We start from the raw sequence: 17,816 nt of genomic DNA on the forward strand, positions 1-17,816 counted from the left end.
CCTTTACACTGCTGCCAGTCTCACTGTGCTCTCTCTCAGGCCCACTCCATTACACTACTGCCAGTCTCACTGTGCTCTCTCCCAGGCCTACTCCTTTACACTGTTGCCTGCCTCACTGTGCTCTCTCTCGGGCCTACTCCTTTACACTGTTGCCAGCCTCACTGTGCTCTCTCTCAGGCCTACTCCTTTCCACTGTTGCCAGCCTCACTGTGCTCTCTCTCAGGCCCACTCCTTTATACTGCTGCCAGTCTCACTGTGCTCTCTCTCAGGCCTATTCCTTTACATTGCTGCCAGTCTCACTGTGCTCTCTCTCAGGCCCACTCCTTTACATTGCTGCCAGTCTCACTGTGCTCTCTCTCAGGCCCACTCCTTTACACTGCTGCCAGTCTCACTGTGCTCTCTCTCAGGCCCACTCCTTTACATTGCTGCCAGTCTCACTGTGCTCTCTCTCAGGCCCACTCATTTACACTGCTGCCAGTCTCACTGTGCTCTCTCTCAGGCCCACTCCATTACACTGCTGCAAGTCTCACTGTGCTCTCTCTCAGGCCCACTCCTTTACACTTTTGCCAGTCTCACTGTGCTCTCTCTCAGGCCCACTTTTTAACACTGCTGCCAGTCTCACTGTGCTCTCTCTCAGGCCTACTCCTTTCCACTGTTGCCAGTCTCACTGTGCTCTCTCTCAGGCCCACTTTTTTACACTGCTGCCATTCTCACTGTGCTCTCTCTCAGGCCCACTCCTTTACACTGCTGCCAGTCTCACTGTGCTCTCTCTCAGGCCCACTCCATTACACTGCTGCAAGTCTCACTGTGCTCTCTCTCAGGCCCACTCCTTTACACTGTTGCCTGCCTCACTGTGCACTCTCTCGGGCCTACTCCTTTACACTGTTGCCAGCCTCACTGTGCTCTCTCTCAGGCCTACTCCTTTCCACTGTTGCCAGCCTCACTGTGCTCTCTCTCAGGCCCACTCCTTTATACTGCTGCCAGTCTCACTGTGCTCTCTCTCAGGCCTATTCCTTTACATTGCTGCCAGTCTCACTGTGCTCTCTCTCAGGCCCACTCCTTTACATTGCTGCCAGTCTCACTGTGCTCTCTCTCAGGCCCACTCCTTTACACTGCTGCCAGTCTCACTGTGCTCTCTCTCAGGCCCACTCCTTTACATTGCTGCCAGTCTCACTGTGCTCTCTCTCAGGCCCACTCCTTTACACTGCTGCCAGTCTCACTGTGCTCTCTCTCAGGCCCACTCCATTACACTGCTGCAAGTCTCACTGTGCTCTCTCTCAGGCCCACTCCTTTACACTGTTGCCAGTCTCACTGTGCTCTCTCTCAGGCCCACTTTTTTACACTGCTGCCAGTCTCACTGTGCTCTCTCTCAGGCCCACTCCTTTACACTGCTGCCAGACTCACTGTGCTCTCTCTCAGGCCCACTCCTTTACACTGCTGCCAGTCTCACTGTGCCCTCTCTCAGGCCCACTTTTTTACACTGCTGCCAGTCTCACTTTGCACTTTCTCAGGCCCACTTCTTTTCACTGCTGCCAGTCTCACTGTGCTCTCTCTCAGGCCCACTCCTTTATAATGCTGTCAGTCTCACTGTGCTCTCTCTCAGACCTACTCCTATACACTGCCACTGGTTCCCCTGTACTACCTCTCAGGCCCACTCCTTTTTACTGCTGCCAGTCTCACTGTGCTCTCTCTCAGGCCTACTCCTTTACACTGCCGCTGGTTCCCCTGTGCTCCCTCTCAGGCCCACTTCTTTACACTGCTGACAGTCTCACTGTGCTCTCTCTCAGGCCCACTTCTTTACACTGCTGCCAGTCTCACTGTGCTCTCTCTCAGGCCCACTCCTTTACACTGCTGCCTGTCTCACTGTGCTCTCTCAGGCAAACTGCTTTAGACTGTTGCCAGTCTCACTGTGCTCTCTCTCAGGCCCACTCCTTTACATTGCTGCCAGTCTCACTGTGCTCTCTCTCAGGCCCGCTCCATTACACTGCTGCCAGTCTCACTGTGCTCACTCTCAGGCCCACTCCTTTATACTGCTGCCAGTCTCACTGTGCTCTCTCTCGGGCCCCCTCGTTTAACTGCTGCCAGTCTCACTGTGCTCTCTCTCAGGCCCACTCCTTTACATTGCTGCCAGTCTCACTGTGCTCTCTCTCAGGCCCACTCCTTTACACTGCTGCCAGTCTCACTGTGCTCTCTCTCAGGCCCACTCCATTACACTACTGCCAGTCTCACTGTGCTCTCTCCCAGGCCTACTCCTTTACACTGTTGCCTGCCTCACTGTGCTCTCTCTCGGGCCTACTCCTTTACACTGTTGCCAGCCTCACTGTGCTCTCTCTCAGGCCTACTCCTTTCCACTGTTGCCAGCCTCACTGTGCTCTCTCTCAGGCCCACTCCTTTATACTGCTGCCAGTCTCACTGTGCTCTCTCTCAGGCCTATTCCTTTACATTGCTGCCAGTCTCACTGTGCTCTCTCTCAGGCCCACTCCTTTACATTGCTGCCAGTCTCACTGTGCTCTCTCTCAGGCCCACTCCTTTACACTGCTGCCAGTCTCACTGTGCTCTCTCTCAGGCCCACTCCTTTACATTGCTGCCAGTCTCACTGTGCTCTCTCTCAGGCCCACTCCTTTCCACTGCTGCCAGTCTCACTGTGCTCTCTCTCAGGCCCACTCCATTACACTGCTGCAAGTCTCACTGTGCTCTCTCTCAGGCCCACTCCTTTACACTGCTGCCAGTCTCACTGTGCTCTCTCTCCGGCCTACTCCTTTACATTGCTGCCAGTCTCACTGTGCTCTCTCTCGGGCCCACCCATTTACATTGCTGCCAGTCTCACTGTGCTCTCTCTCAAACCCACTCCATTACACTGCTGCCAGTCTCACTGTGCTCTCTGTCGGGCCCCCTCCTTTAACTGCTGCCATTCTCACTGTGCTCTCTCTCAGGCCCACTCCATTACACTGCTGCCAGTCTCACTGTGCTCTCTCTCAGGCCCACTCCTTTACACTGCTGCCTGTCTCACTGTGCTCTCTCTCAGGCCTACACATTTACATTGCTGCCAGTCTCACTGTGCTCTCTCTCAGTCCTACTCCTTTACATTGCTGCCAGTCTCACTGTGCTCTCTCTCAAACCCACTCCATTACACTGCTGCCAGTCTCACTGTGCTCTCTCTCAGGCCCCCTCCTTTAACTGCTGCCATTCTCACTGTGCTCTCTCTCAGGCCCACCCCTTTACATTGCTGCCAGTCTCACTGTGCTCTCTCTCAGGCCCCCTCCTTTAACTGCTGCCATTCTCACTGTGCTCTCTCTCGGGCCCACCCCTTTACATTGCTGCCAGTCTCACTGTGCTCTCTCTCAAACCCACTCCATTACACTGCTGCCAGTCTCACTGTGCTCTCTCTCAAACCCACTCCATTACACTGCTGCCAGTCTCACTGTGCTCTCTCTCAGGCCCCCTCCTTTAACTGCTGCCATTCTCACTGTGCTCTCTCTCAGGCCCACCCCTTTACATTGCTGCCAGTCTCACTGTGCTCTCTCTCAGGCCCACTCCATTACACTGCTGCCAGTCTCACTGTGCTCTCTGTCGGGCCCCCTCCTTTAACTGCTGCCAGTCTCACTGTGCTCTCTCTTAGGCCCACTCCATTACACTGCTGCCAGTCTCACTGTGCTCTCTCTCAGGCCTACTCCTTTACACTGTTGCCAGCCTCACTGTGCTCTCTCTCAGGCCCACTCCTTTACATTGCTGCCAGTCTCACTGTGCTCTCTCTCAGGCCCACTCCATTACACTGCTGCCAGTCTCACTGTGCTCTCTCTCAGGCCCACTCCTTTACACTGCTGCCAGTCTCACTGTGCTCTCTCTCAGGCCCACTCCTTTACACTGTTGCCAGCCTCACTGTGCTCTCTCTCAGGCCCACTCCTTTATACTGCTGCCAGTCTCACTGTGCTCTCTCTCAGGCCCACTTCTTTACAGTGTTGCCAGTCTCACTGTGCTCTCTCTCAGGCCCACTTCTTTACACTGTTGCCAGTCTCACTGTGCTCTCTCTCAGGCCCACTCCTTTATCCTGCTGCCAGTCTCACTGTGCTCTCTCTCAGGCCCACTCCTTTATACTGCTGCCAGTCTCACTGTGCTCTCTCTCAGGCCCACTTCTTTGCAGTGTTGCCAGTCTCACTGTGCTCTCTCTCAGGCCCACTTCTTTACACTGTTGACAGTCTCACTGTGCTCTCTCTCAGGCCCACTCCTTTATCCTGCTGCCAGTCTCAATGTGCTATCTCTTAGGCACACTCCTTTACACTGCTGCCAGTCTCACTGTGCTCTCTCTCAGGCTCACTCCTTTACATTGCTGCCAGTCTCACTGTGCTCTCTCCCGGGCCCACTCCTTTACACTGCTGCCAGTCTCACTGTGCTCTCTCTCAGGCCCACTCCTTTACACTGCTGCCAGTCTCACTGTGCTCTCTCTCAGGCCCACTCCTTTACACTGCTGCCAGTCTCACTGTGCTCTCTCTCAGGCTCACTCCTTTACACTGCTGCCAGTCTCACTGTGCTCTCTCTCAGGCCCACTCCTTTACACTGCTGCCAGTCTCACTGTGCTCTCTCTCAGGCTCACTCCTTTACACTGCTGCCAGTCTCTCTGTGCTCTCTCTCAGGCTCACTCCTTTACATTGCTGCCAGTCTCACTGTGCTCTCTCTCAGGCCCACTCCTTTACACTGCTGCCAGTCTCACTGTGCTCTCTCTCAGGCCCACTCCTTTACATTGCTGCCAGTCTCACTGTGCTCTCTCTCAGGCCCACTCCATTACACTGCTGCCAGTCTGACTGTGCTCTCTCTCAGGCCCACTCCTTTACACTGCTGCCAGTCTCACTGTGCTCTCTCTCAGGCCCACTCCTTTACACTGCTGCCAGTCTCACTGTGCTCTCTCTCAGGCTCACTCCTTTACATTGCTGCCAGTCTCACTGTGCTCTCTCTCAGGCCCACTCCTTTACACTGCTGCCAGTCTCACTGTGCTCTCTCTCAGGCTCACTCCTTTACATTGCTGCCAGTCTCACTGTGCTCTCTCTCAGGCCCACTCCTTTATACTGCTGCCAGTCTCACTGTGCTCTCTCTCAGGCCCACTTCTTTGCAGTGTTGCCAGTCTCACTGTGCTCTCTCTCAGGCCCACTTCTTTACACTGTTGACAGTCTCACTGTGCTCTCTCACAGGCCCACTCCTTTATCCTGCTGCCAGTCTCACTGTGCTCTCTCTTAGGCACACTCCTTTACACTGCTGCCAGTCTCACTGTGCTCTCTCTCAGGCCCACTCCTTTACAGTGCTGCCAGTCTCACTGTGCTCTCTCTCAGGCTCACTCCTTTACATTGCTGCCAGTCTCACTGTGCTCTCTCTCAGGCCCACTCCTTTACACTGCTGCCAGTCTCACTGTGCTCTCTCTCAGGCCCACTCCTTTACACTGCTGCCAGTCTCACTGTGCTCTCTCTCAGGCCCACTCCTTTACACTGCTGCCAGTCTCACTGTGCTCTCTCTCAGGCTCACTCCTTTACATTGCTGCCAGTCTCACTGTGCTCTCTCTCAGGCCCACTCCTTTACACTGCTGCCAGTCTCACTGTGCTCTCTCTCAGGCCCACTCCTTTACATTGCTGCCAGTCTCACTGTGCTCTCTCTCAGGCCCACTCCATTACACTGCTGCCAGTCTGACTGTGCTCTCTCTCAGGCCCACTCCTTTACACTGCTGCCAGTCTCACTGTGCTCTCTCTCAGGCCCACTCCTTTACACTGCTGCCAGTCTCACTGTGCTCTCTCTCAGGCTCACTCCTTTACATTGCTGCCAGTCTCACTGTGCTCTCTCTCAGGCCCACTCCATTACACTGCTGCCAGTCTGACTGTGCTCTCTCTCAGGCCCACTCCTTTACACTGCTGCCAGTCTCACTGTGCTCTCTCTCAGGCCCACTCCTTTACACTGCTGCCAGTCTCACTGTGCTCTCTCTCAGGCTCACTCCTTTACATTGCTGCCAGTCTCACTGTGCTCTCTCTCAGGCCCACTCCTTTACACTGCTGCCAGTCTCACTGTGCTCTCTCTCAGGCCCACTCCTTTACATTGCTGCCAGTCTCACTGTGCTCTCTCTCAGGCCCACTCCATTACACTGCTGCCAGTCTGACTGTGCTCTCTCTCAGGCCCACTCCTTTACACTGCTGCCAGTCTCACTGTGCTCTCTCTCAGGCCCACTCCTTTACACTGCTGCCAGTCTCACTGTGCTCTCTCTCAGGCTCACTCCTTTACATTGCTGCCAGTCTCACTGTGCTCTCTCTCAGGCCCACTCCATTACACTGCTGCCAGTCTGACTGTGCTCTCTCTCAGGCCCACTCCTTTACACTGCTGCCAGTCTCACTGTGCTCTCTCTCAGGCCTACTCCTTTACATTGCTGCCAGTCTCACTGTGCTCTCTCTCAGGCCCACTCCTTTACACTGCTGCCAGTCTCACTGTGCTCTCTCTCAGGCCCACTTTTTTACACTGCTGCCAGTCTCTCTGTGCTCTCTCTCAGGCCCACTCCTTTACACTGCTGCCAGTCTCACTGTGCTCTCTCTCAGGCCCACTCCTTTACACTGCTGCCAGTCTCACTGTGCTCTCTCTCAGGCCCACTTCTTTACACTGCTGCCAGTCTCACTGTGCTCTTTCTCAGGCCCACTTCTTTACACTGCTGCCAGTCTCACTGTGCTCTCTCAGGCCCACTCCTTTCTACTGCTGCCAGTCTCACTGTGCTCTCTCTCGGGCCCCCTCCTTTAACTGCTGCCAGTCTCACTGTGCTCTCTCTCAGGCCCAATTCTTTACACTGCTGCCAGTCTCACTGTGCTCTCTCTCAGGCCCACTCCATTACAATGCTGCCAGTCTCACTGTGCTCTCTCCCAGGCCCACTCCTTTACATTGCTGCCAGTCTCACTGTGCTCTCTCTCAGGCCTACTCCTTTTCACTGTTGCCAGCCTCACTGTGCTCTCTCTCCGGCCTTCTCCTTTACACTGTTGCCAGCCTCACTGTGCTCTCTCTCAGGCCCACTCCTTTACACTGTTGCCAGCCTCACTGTGCTCTCTCTCAGGCCCACACCTTTATACTGCTGCCTGTCTCACTGTGCTCTCTCTCAGGCCTTCTCCTTTACACTGTTGCCAGCCTCACTGTGCTCTCTCTCAGGCCTACTCCTTTCCACTGTTGCCAGCCTCACTGTGCTCTCTCTCAGGCCCACACCTTTATACTGCTGCCTGTCTCACTGTGCTCTCTCTCAGGCCTTCTCCTTTACACTGTTGCCAGCCTCACTGTGCTCTCTCTCAGGCCTTCTCCTTTACACTGTTGCCAGCCTCACTGTGCTCTCTCTCGGGCCTACTCCTTTTCACTGTTGCCAGCCTCACTGTGCTCTCTCTCAGGCCTTCTCCTTTACACTGTTGCCAGCCTCACTGTGCTCTCTCTCAGGCCTACTCCTTTACATTGCTGCCAGTCTCACTGTGCTCTCTCTCAGGCCCACTCCTTTACATTGCTGCCAGTCTCACTGTGCTCTCTCTCAGGCCCACTCCTTTACATTGATGCCAGTCTCACTGTGCTCTCTCTCAGGCCCACTCCTTTACACTGCTGCCAGTCTCACTGTGCTCTCTCTCAGGCCCACACCTTTACATTGCTGCCAGTCTCACTGTGCTCTCTCTCAGGCCCACTCCATTACACTGCTGCCAGTCTCGCTGTGCTCTCTCTCAGGCCCACTCCTTTACACTGCTGCCAGTCTCACTGTGCTCTCTCTCAGGCCGACTCCTTTACATTGCTGCCAGTCTCACTGTGCTCTCTCTCAAACCCGCTCCATTACACTGCTGCCAGTCTCACTGTGCTCTCTGTCGGGTCCCCTCCTTTAACTGCTGCCATTCTCACTGTGCTCTCTCTCAGGCCCACTCCATTACACTACTGCCAGTCTCACTGTGCTCTCTCTCAGGCCCACTCCTTTACACTGCTGCCAGTCTCACTGTGCTCTCTCTCAGGCCTACACATTTACATTGCTGCCAGTCTCACTGTGCTCTCTCTCTCGGGCCCTATTCTTTACATTGCTGCCAGTCTCACTGTGCTCTCTCTCAGGCCCACTTCTTTACAGTGTTGCCAGTCTCACTGTGCTCTCTCTCAGGCCCACTTCTTTACACTGTTGCCAGTCTCACTGTGCTCTCTCTCAGGCCCACTCCTTTACACTGTTGCCAGTCTCACTGTGCTCTCTTTCAGGCCCACTCCTTTATAATGCTGCCAGTCTCACTGTGCTCTCTCTCAGACCTACTCCTATACACTGCCACTGGTTCCCCTGTGCTCCCTCTCAGGCCCACTCCTTTATAATGCTGCCAGTCTCACTGTGCTCTCTCTCAGACCTACTCCTATACACTGCCACTGGTTCCCCTGTGCTCCCTCTCAGGCCCATTCCTTTATACTGCTGCCAGTCTCTCTGTGCTCTCTCTCTGGCCTACTCCTTTACACTGCCGCTTGTTCCTCTGTGCTCCCTCTCAGGCCCACTCCTTTATACTGCTGCTAGTCTCTCTGTGCTCTCTCTCAGGCCTACTCCTATACACTGCCACTGGTTCCCCTGTGCTCCCTCTCAGGCCCACTTCTTTACACTGCTGCCAGTCTCACTGTGCTCTCTCTCAGGCCCACTTCTTTACACTGCTGCCAGTCTCACTGTGCTCTCTCTCAGGCCCACTCCTTTACACTGCTGCCTGTCTTCCTGTGCTCTCTCTCAGCCCCACTTCTTTACACTGCTGACAGTCTCACTGTGCTCTCTCAGGCAAACTGCTTTACACTGTTGCCAGTCTCACTGTGCTCTCTCTCAGGCCCACTGCTTTGCACTGCTGCCAGTCTCACTGTGCTCTCTCTCAGGCCCACTCCATTACACTGCTGCCAGTCTCACTGTGCTCTCTCTCAGGCCCACTCCTTTACACTGCTGCCTGTCTCACTGTGCTCTCTCTCAGGCCCACTTCTTTACACTGCTGCCAGTCTCACTGTGCTCTCTCTCAGGCCCACTCCTTTACACTGCTGCCAGTCTCACTGTGCTCTCTCTCAGGCCCACTTCTTTACACTGCTGCCAGTCTCACTGTGCTCTCTCTCAGGCCTACTCCTTTACACTGCTGCCAGTCTCACTGTGCTCTCTCTCAGGCCCACTCCTTTACACTGCTGCCAGTCTCACTGTGCTCTCTCTCATGTCCACTCCTTTTGACTGCTGCCAATCTCACTGTGCTCTCTCTCAGGCCCACTTCTTTACACTGCTGCCAGTCTCACTGTGCTCTCTCGCAGGCCCACTCCTTTACACTGCCGCTGGTCTCACTGTGCTCTCTCTCGGGCCTACTCCTTTAAACTGCTGCCAGTCTCACTGTGCTCTCTCTCAGGCCCACTTCTTTACACTGCTGCCAGTCTCACTGTGCTCTCTCTCAGGCCCACTCCTTTACACTGCTGCCAGTCTCACTGTGCTCTCTCTCAGGCCCACTCCTTTACACTGCTGCCAGTCTCACTGTGCTCTCTCTCAGGCCAATTCTTTACACTGCTGCCAGTCTCACTGTGCTCTCTCTCAGGCCCACTCCTTTACACTGCTGCCAGTCTCACTGTGCTCTCTCTCAGGCCCACTCCTTTACACTGCTGCCAGTCTCACTGTGCTCTCTCTCAGGCCCACTTCTTTACACTGCTGCCAGTCTCACTGTGCTCTCTCTCAGGCCTACTCCTTTACACTGCTGCCAGTCTCACTGTGCTCTCTCTCAGGCCTACTCCTTTACACTGCCGCTGGTCTCACTGTGCTCTCTCTCAGGCCTACTCCTTTACACTGCCGCTGGTCTCACTGTGCTCTCTCTCAGGCCTACTCCTTTACACTGCCGCTGGTCTCACTGTGCTCTCTCTCAGGCCCACTCCTTTACACTGCCGCTGGTCTCACTGTGCTCTCTCTCGGGCCTACTCCTTTACACTGCCGCTGGTCTCACTGTGCTCTCTCTCGGGCCTACTCCTTTACACTGCTGCCAGTCTCACTGTGCTCTCTCTCAGGCCTACTCCTTTACACTGCTGCCAGTCTCACTGTGCTCTCTCTCAGGCCTACTCCTTTACACTGCCGCTGGTCTCACTGTGCTCTCTCTCAGGCCTACTCCTTTACACTGCCGCTGGTCTCACTGTGCTCTCTCTCAGGCCTACTCCTTTACACTGCCGCTGGTCTCACTGTGCTCTCTCTCAGGCCCACTCCTTTACACTGCCGCTGGTCTCACTGTGCTCTCTCTCGGGCCTACTCCTTTACACTGCCGCTGGTCTCACTGTGCTCTCTCTCAGGCCCACTTCTTTACACTGCCGCTGGTCTCACTGTGCTCTCTCTCAGGCCCAGTCCTTTACACTGCCGCTGGTCTCACTGTGCTCTCTCTCAGGCCCACTCCTTTACACTGCTGCCTGTCTTCCTGTGCTCTCTCTCAGCCCCACTTCTTTACACTGCTGACAGTCTCACTGTGCTCTCTCAGGCAAACTGCTTTACACTGTTGCCAGTCTCACTGTGCTCTCTCTCAGGCCCACTCCATTACACTGCTGCCAGTCTCACTGTGCTCTCTCTCAGGCCCACTCCTTTACACTGCTGCCTGTCTCACTGTGCTCTCTCTCAGGCCCACTTCTTTACACTGCTGCCAGTCTCACTGTGCTCTCTCTCAGGCCCACTCCTTTACACTGCTGCCAGTCTCACTGTGCTCTCTCTCAGGCCCACTTCTTTACACTGCTGCCAGTCTCACTGTGCTCTCTCTCAGGCCTACTCCTTTACACTGCTGCCAGTCTCACTGTGCTCTCTCTCAGTCCCACTCCTTTACACTGCTGCCAGTCTCACTGTGCTCTCTCTCATGTCCACTCCTTTTGACTGCTGCCAGTCTCACTGTGCTCTCTCTCAGGCCCACTTCTTTACACTGCTGCCAGTCTCACTGTGCTCTCTCTCAGGCCCACTCCTTTACACTGCCGCTGGTCTCACTGTGCTCTCTCTCGGGCCTACTCCTTTAAACTGCTGCCAGTCTCACTGTGCTCTCTCTCAGGCCCACTTCTTTACACTGCTGCCAGTCTCACTGTGCTCTCTCTCAGGCCCACTCCTTTACACTGCTGCCAGTCTCACTGTGCTCTCTCTCAGGCCCACTCCTTTACACTGCTGCCAGTCTCACTGTGCTCTCTCTCAGGCCAATTCTTTACACTGCTGCCAGTCTCACTGTGCTCTCTCTCAGGCCCACTCCTTTACACTGCTGCCAGTCTCACTGTGCTCTCTCTCAGGCCCACTCCTTTACACTGCTGCCAGTCTCACTGTGCTCTCTCTCAGGCCCACTTCTTTACACTGCTGCCAGTCTCACTGTGCTCTCTCTCAGGCCTACTCCTTTACACTGCTGCCAGTCTCACTGTGCTCTCTCTCAGGCCTACTCCTTTACACTGCCGCTGGTCTCACTGTGCTCTCTCTCAGGCCTACTCCTTTACACTGCCGCTGGTCTCACTGTGCTCTCTCTCAGGCCTACTCCTTTACACTGCCGCTGGTCTCACTGTGCTCTCTCTCAGGCCCACTCCTTTACACTGCCGCTGGTCTCACTGTGCTCTCTCTCGGGCCTACTCCTTTACACTGCCGCTGGTCTCACTGTGCTCTCTCTCGGGCCTACTCCTTTACACTGCTGCCAGTCTCACTGTGCTCTCTCTCAGGCCTACTCCTTTACACTGCTGCCAGTCTCACTGTGCTCTCTCTCAGGCCTACTCCTTTACACTGCCGCTGGTCTCACTGTGCTCTCTCTCAGGCCCACTCCTTTACACTGCCGCTGGTCTCACTGTGCTCTCTCTCGGGCCTACTCCTTTACACTGCCGCTGGTCTCACTGTGCTCTCTCTCAGGCCCACTTCTTTACACTGCCGCTGGTCTCACTGTGCTCTCTCTCAGGCCCACTCCTTTACACTGCCGCTGGTCTCACTGTGCTCTCTCTCGGGCCTACTCCTTTACACTGCCGCTGGTCTCACTGTGCTCTCTCTCAGGCCCACTCCTTTTAAAGCTTTGGATAGTTACAACAACAATCGCTTGCACTTTTATTGCATCTTTCACATAATATACATCCCAAACATCTTTTCAATTTGGTTGGGAGAAATTAAAGCAATAACTTTTTCGTTCCGATTGATTTTTGGTTTGAATCATGAAATGTTTTTCACAAGTTGATTTCCACATTTTACATAGCCATATACACAATGGAAGCATTGAAGTTTACTGTACAGAAGGAAGCTATGTGGCCCATCATGTGATGGAGTCATTTATAACTAAACCCATTGCCTTGGTCTCTGCTTATAGCTTTGCTTCAAACATTTATTACATTTTCACTTAAAGGATGCAATGCCGTCAGCCACAAGCACTCTCTGTCACAAAGTTTTCCACGCTCCAACAATGTTCTCGATAACGAAACACATCCCAGCTTCTCTCTTCACTTTTTTAATTAATGGCCCTCTCATCTTTAATGCCCCAAACAGAGGAAATAGTCTTTCCGTCGTCACAAACGTGATGGACTGAATGGTCTTTGGCTGTATTGTAACGTTATAAGATTCTGTTGCTGTACTGTGTGCTTTTACTGATAACTTATATATATTACATTAATTGAAAGTAATCACTGTGCTTCTTTCCTCAGCCAGTCACTTTCAGCCAGATGTTGACATTGTCGATGGGTTTGAAGCTTCTTTTGGTAAAGAGGGTGATTCTTTGACCCTGACCTGCACCTTTTCATCAGCTTTGACAAGCAACCAGGGAGAGTTCTACTGGCTTAGGGATGGTCAGTGTTCTTTGAAATTTCACTTTTTACTGGTAAATTGCTACTTACACGATCCTCCATTGCACACTACTGTGACGATGTTTTACTGTAACTGAAGCCGTTCTATTTAGTTGTCTCGGAGGTTTCAACATGTAAAATATCTCTAAGCCTTAATTATGCTTACATTTAAAATTTTTAAGTGTGTTAAATAAAATACTTGATAAGTAGTGAATGCCGTTTGCAATTTCCAAACTTAATCTATTTTATATAGCATATTAACTATGGACTGGCACAGGCACATGGGCTGAATGGCCTCTTTCTGTGTTGTATGGTTCTATGATATGAACGTTATGAAGTAGAATGGTTTAATGTTAAGCTTTATTCCTCATAAGCTACTGCAGTAACACAAATAATGACATTACATAGAATTTACAGCACAGAAACAGATCTTTCGACCTAACAGTTCTATGTCACTGTTTATGCTCCACACACGCCTTCTCCCATCTTAGTTTGTTTCACCCTATCAACATATTCTTCTTTTCTTTCCTCATGTTCTAATCTAATTTCCACTTAAATGCCTCTATGCTACTCACTTCAACTATTCCATGTTGCAACGAATTCCACATTCTCACCACTCTGTGAGTAAAGAAGTTAAGAAGTTTATCCTGAGCTCCTTATTAGATTTATTAATGACTGTCATACAGACCCTCCCCCCCCCCCACCTGCCAAGACTGAGGCACACTAATTTTGTCATATGAACAATGATTTGAAAACTTGCTGAAGTGAAGAAAGGACTTGCCCTTGGCTGGAAAGACATTTGCATATTAACAGACAGTGCTTGTGGAGACAAAGGGGTTACTTCCCTTATCCAATTTAACCCACAATGGACTTTGAGCACCAGACATTGAAGGTGAGGGAGCTCAAATTTCAGGACGACTGCTGGGATGGCCGAATCCACAAACAGACATTGTCAGACCAGCTGGTCACATGTCTAGCCTGCTTGGCAACCTGTTTTTTTCTGAATTGTACAAACAGTTTGAACTGAGAGTGTCTGTTTGCTCCTGGACTGAAAATACCTCTCCTGGCTGGCTCACCACAGCCTCTCCTGTCTGCTCCCATCTCTTTCTCACGGAACTCCAAATCCACTGAAGACACATGAACCCCAAGAGAGAAAGTCTCCTACAGTGAACAAGGTTTAAGAAGAATACTGGGCCCCAACGAAAAGCAAGATCTACCTACAATCAAGGACTCTACAGTGAGCTTGAAGATCCTAACAAAAACCCTCTTCAGAGATTGCTTCAAACTTTTCCACTTTATTTCTTCTGCTCTGTTCTGTCTCTGTCTGCATGTGTGTATCGTGTATGCATGCTAGTGTGGGCATGTTGTGTATCTGTAGGCGTCAACCGAATTAGAGTTTAAGTTTAATAAATTTCAACCCTTCTTCTTTAAACCTAAGAAAACCTGTTTGTGCTGGTTTCTTTGCCTTATAATTAGAAGTTAGTGAATAAGGATTCATTAAGGGGGAGCTAAAAAGACGGTGTTTAAAATAAAACCCTGTCACGGTAAGACTAGGTGAATGCTGAGAGGGAACCCTAGACCTCTTTCTCACCTGGTCGTAACAGTGACTATCATAATTATGGACCTTATTTTTGTATTCCCCTTTGTTATATCTTTATTATTGTGTTAGCCTTCACATGGTTTAAATAACATTGCAACATACATAACACCATAATGTGATCATTTCAAAGCATTTACCAACAATTAAATCAGGAAACCAAGCCCAGAAATATTTTAACACGTTAAGGAAGTGTTTCCTCTTCATGTGCTTGAATGTAAAGTATTTCCTGAGTGGAATGATATGAGAAAATGGGCCATGGAAAATTGTAGCTCCATAACTGATCCTATTCAGTTTTGTTAATTTAAATGGCTGTGCATTGGGCAGGCTCATTAATGGGCATGAGATCTTCCACACCCAATTTTCTTCTATGTTTTCTGCCCAGGTGATCTTTTACATCCTAACGTAAAGGAAAAATCCACTCCATTTCCTTTAATAAAGTAAATGGTAATCAATTTGTTTCTTACAAGCAAAATGACTCAGAAATATGCTAACCGTTCACTGTAATACTGTCTTGTGAAGACAACCTCTCATTTGGCACACACAACCCTATACAGAAAGTGGAGAAATTCTGTAAACTCTTTCTATAATGTACTCTTTGTTATACAATACTATCTGCAGGTTCCTAAAGAAGTCTCTTGGAGAGGTTCTAGTATAGTCAGGTTTTTGTTAGTCATGCAGTCATTTGGCCCCAGATACATTCATCAGCCAGTCAGATGCTACATCTACCGCTGGGAAATTGGGAGGGTGAAATTCATCTCAATGAGGACACAAAATGGGTAGCAATAGATTAATTGTCCAATATCCATCTGGCCCAATTTTCCTCTTCACTGACTTTAAGGGAAAGGAGAATGGGACAGGGTGTATAACAAACGGCCGATCTGCTATTGCCCATCTTGTGCCCGCCAAACTTCACTCCCAAAATGTTTGGGCATTATCTAAACACGAGGTGCTGATATCCATATCGTGTTTACTTGCTTCTCAAAGAACAACTCGTTGATTTCCCACTGGTACTCTTATAATGTGTAGCTGCTGAGATAATGCTATACCTAACTTTAAGGTCACTACTGACAGACATACGGAGGTGGGGGGGTGGGGGGGAGTGTGGGGGGCAGGGAGGGCAGTGTCAGAGGATCGGAGAATGGCAAATGTGACACCCTTATTCAAGAAACGGTATAAGGACAGTTCGAGCAACTACAGGCCAATTAGTTTAATAGCAGTGGTGGGTAAGATTTTAGAAACTATAATCAGGGAAAATATCAACAGACACTTGGAGAGGTTTGAGTTAATAAAGGATAGGTAGCACAGATTTGTAAAAGGCAGATCATGCTTGACTAATCTAATTGAATTTTTTAATGAAGTAATAGAGAAGTTTGATCATGGGAATCAGGTGGATGTTGTTTATGTGGATTTTAAGAACATTGGGGAGGTGGTGGAACAGTGATAATGTCACTTGGCTAGTAACGCAGAGCCCCAGGCTAATAATCTGGGGACATGGGTTCGAATCCTACCACGGCAGAATTTTATTAATTAATCTGGAATTAAAAGCTAGTCTAGTGGTGATCATGAAACCATTGTCAATTGTTGTAAAAACCCATGTGGTTCACTAATATTCTTTAAGGGAGGAAATCTGCTGTCGTTACCTGGTCTGGCCTACATGTGACTCCAGACCCACAGCAATGTGGTTGACTCTGACATGGCATAGCAAGCCACTCAGTTAGCAAATCGCTACAAAGTCTAAGAAAAGGAATAAAACCAGAAAGACCACCTGTCATCAACCTAGGCACTGGAAATGACAACGACACCTCTGTCGACCCTGCAAAGTCCTTCTTACTAATATCTGTGGGCTTTTGCTAAAGTTGGGAGAGCTGTCCCACAAACTAGTCAAGCAACAGCCTGACATAGTCATACTCACGGCATCATACCTGACAGACAATGTCCCAGACACTGCCATCACCATCCCTGGGTATGTCCTGTCCCACCAGCAGGACAGACCCAGCAGAGGTGGCAGCACAGTGGTATATAGTCAGGATGGAGTTGCCCTGGGAGTCTTCAACATTGACTGCGAACCCCATGAAGTCTCACAGCATCAGGTCAAACAAGTGCAAGGAAACCTCCTGCTGATTATCATCTACTGCCCCTCCTCGGCTGATGAATCAGTGCTTCCCCATGTTGAACACCAGTTGGAAGAAGCACTGAGGGTAGCAAGTGCACAAAATGTACTCTGGGTGGGGGACTTCAATGTTCATCACCCAAGAGTGGCTCGGTCGCACCACTACTGACCGAGCTGGCCGAGTCCTAGGACGTAGCTGCTAGACTGGGTCTGTGGCAGGTGGTGAGGAAAGCAACAAGAGGGAAAAACCTACTTGACCTCATCCTCACCAATCTACCTGACACAGATGCATCTGTCCATGACAGTATTGGTCGGAGTGACCACCGCACAGTCCTTGTGGAGACGAAGTCCTGCTTTCACACTGAGGGTACCCTCCATCATGTTGCGTGGCACTACCACCATGCTAAATGGGATAGATTTTGAAGAGATCTAGCAACTCAAAATTGGGCATCCATGAGGCACTGTGGGCCATCAGCAGCAGCAGAATTGTACTCATCCACAATCTATAACCTCATGGCCTGGCATATCCCCCTCTCTACCATTACCATCAAGCCAGGGGGATCAACCCTGGTTCAATGAAGAATGCAGGAGGGCATGCCAGTAGCAGCACCAGGCATTCCTAAAAATGAGATGTCAGCCTAGTGAAGCTATGACCCAGGACTACTTGTATGCCAAACAGCAGAAGCAGCATGCGATAGACAGAGCTAAGCGATCTCACAACTAGCGGATCAGATCTAAGCTCTGCAGTTCTGTCACATCCAGTCGTGAATGTTGGTGGACAATTAAACAACTGACAGGAGGAGGAGGCTCCACAAACATCTCCATCCTCAATGATGGGGAGCCCAGCAGATCAGTGCAAAAGACAAGGCTGAAGCATTTGTATCCATCTTCAGCCAGAAGTGCCGAGTGGATGATCCATCTCGGCCTCCTCCTGAGGTCCCCAGTATCACAGATGCCAGTCTTCAGCCAATCCAATTCACTCCACGTGATATCAAGAAATGACTGAAGGCACTGGATACCACAAAGGCTATGGGCCCTGACAACATTCTGACAATAGTACTGAAGACTTATGCTCTAGAACTAGCAGCGCCCCAGCCAATCTTTTCCAGTACAGCTACAAGACTGGCCTCTACCCAACCATGTGGAAGGTTGCCCAGGTATGTCCTATGGACAAAATGCAGGACAAAAACAACTCGGCCAATTACCGGCTTATCAGTTTATTCCCGATCATCAGCAAAGTGATGGGAGGAGTCATTGACAGTGCTATCAAGTGGCACTTGCTCAGCAATAACCTGCTCACTGACACTGAGCTTGGGTTCCAGCAGGCCCACTCAGCTCCTCACCTTG

At 51.0% G+C, this 17,816-nt stretch overlaps 1 protein-coding gene across 1 annotated transcript in view; it reads left to right on the top strand.

The window, feature by feature from the left end:
• Positions 1-17,816, top strand: part of myom3 (myomesin 3) — a 163,500-nt gene that overhangs the window by 34,362 nt on the left and 111,322 nt on the right. The window contains exon 9 of the mRNA XM_068011058.1: positions 12,622-12,762. Within this exon, the coding sequence (XP_067867159.1) occupies positions 12,622-12,762 (141 nt within the window). The remainder of the gene's footprint in view (positions 1-12,621; positions 12,763-17,816) is intronic.

This window comes from Heterodontus francisci, chromosome 31, assembly GCF_036365525.1.
Source record: "Heterodontus francisci isolate sHetFra1 chromosome 31, sHetFra1.hap1, whole genome shotgun sequence".
NCBI classification, from domain to species: Eukaryota; Metazoa; Chordata; class Chondrichthyes; order Heterodontiformes; family Heterodontidae; genus Heterodontus; species Heterodontus francisci.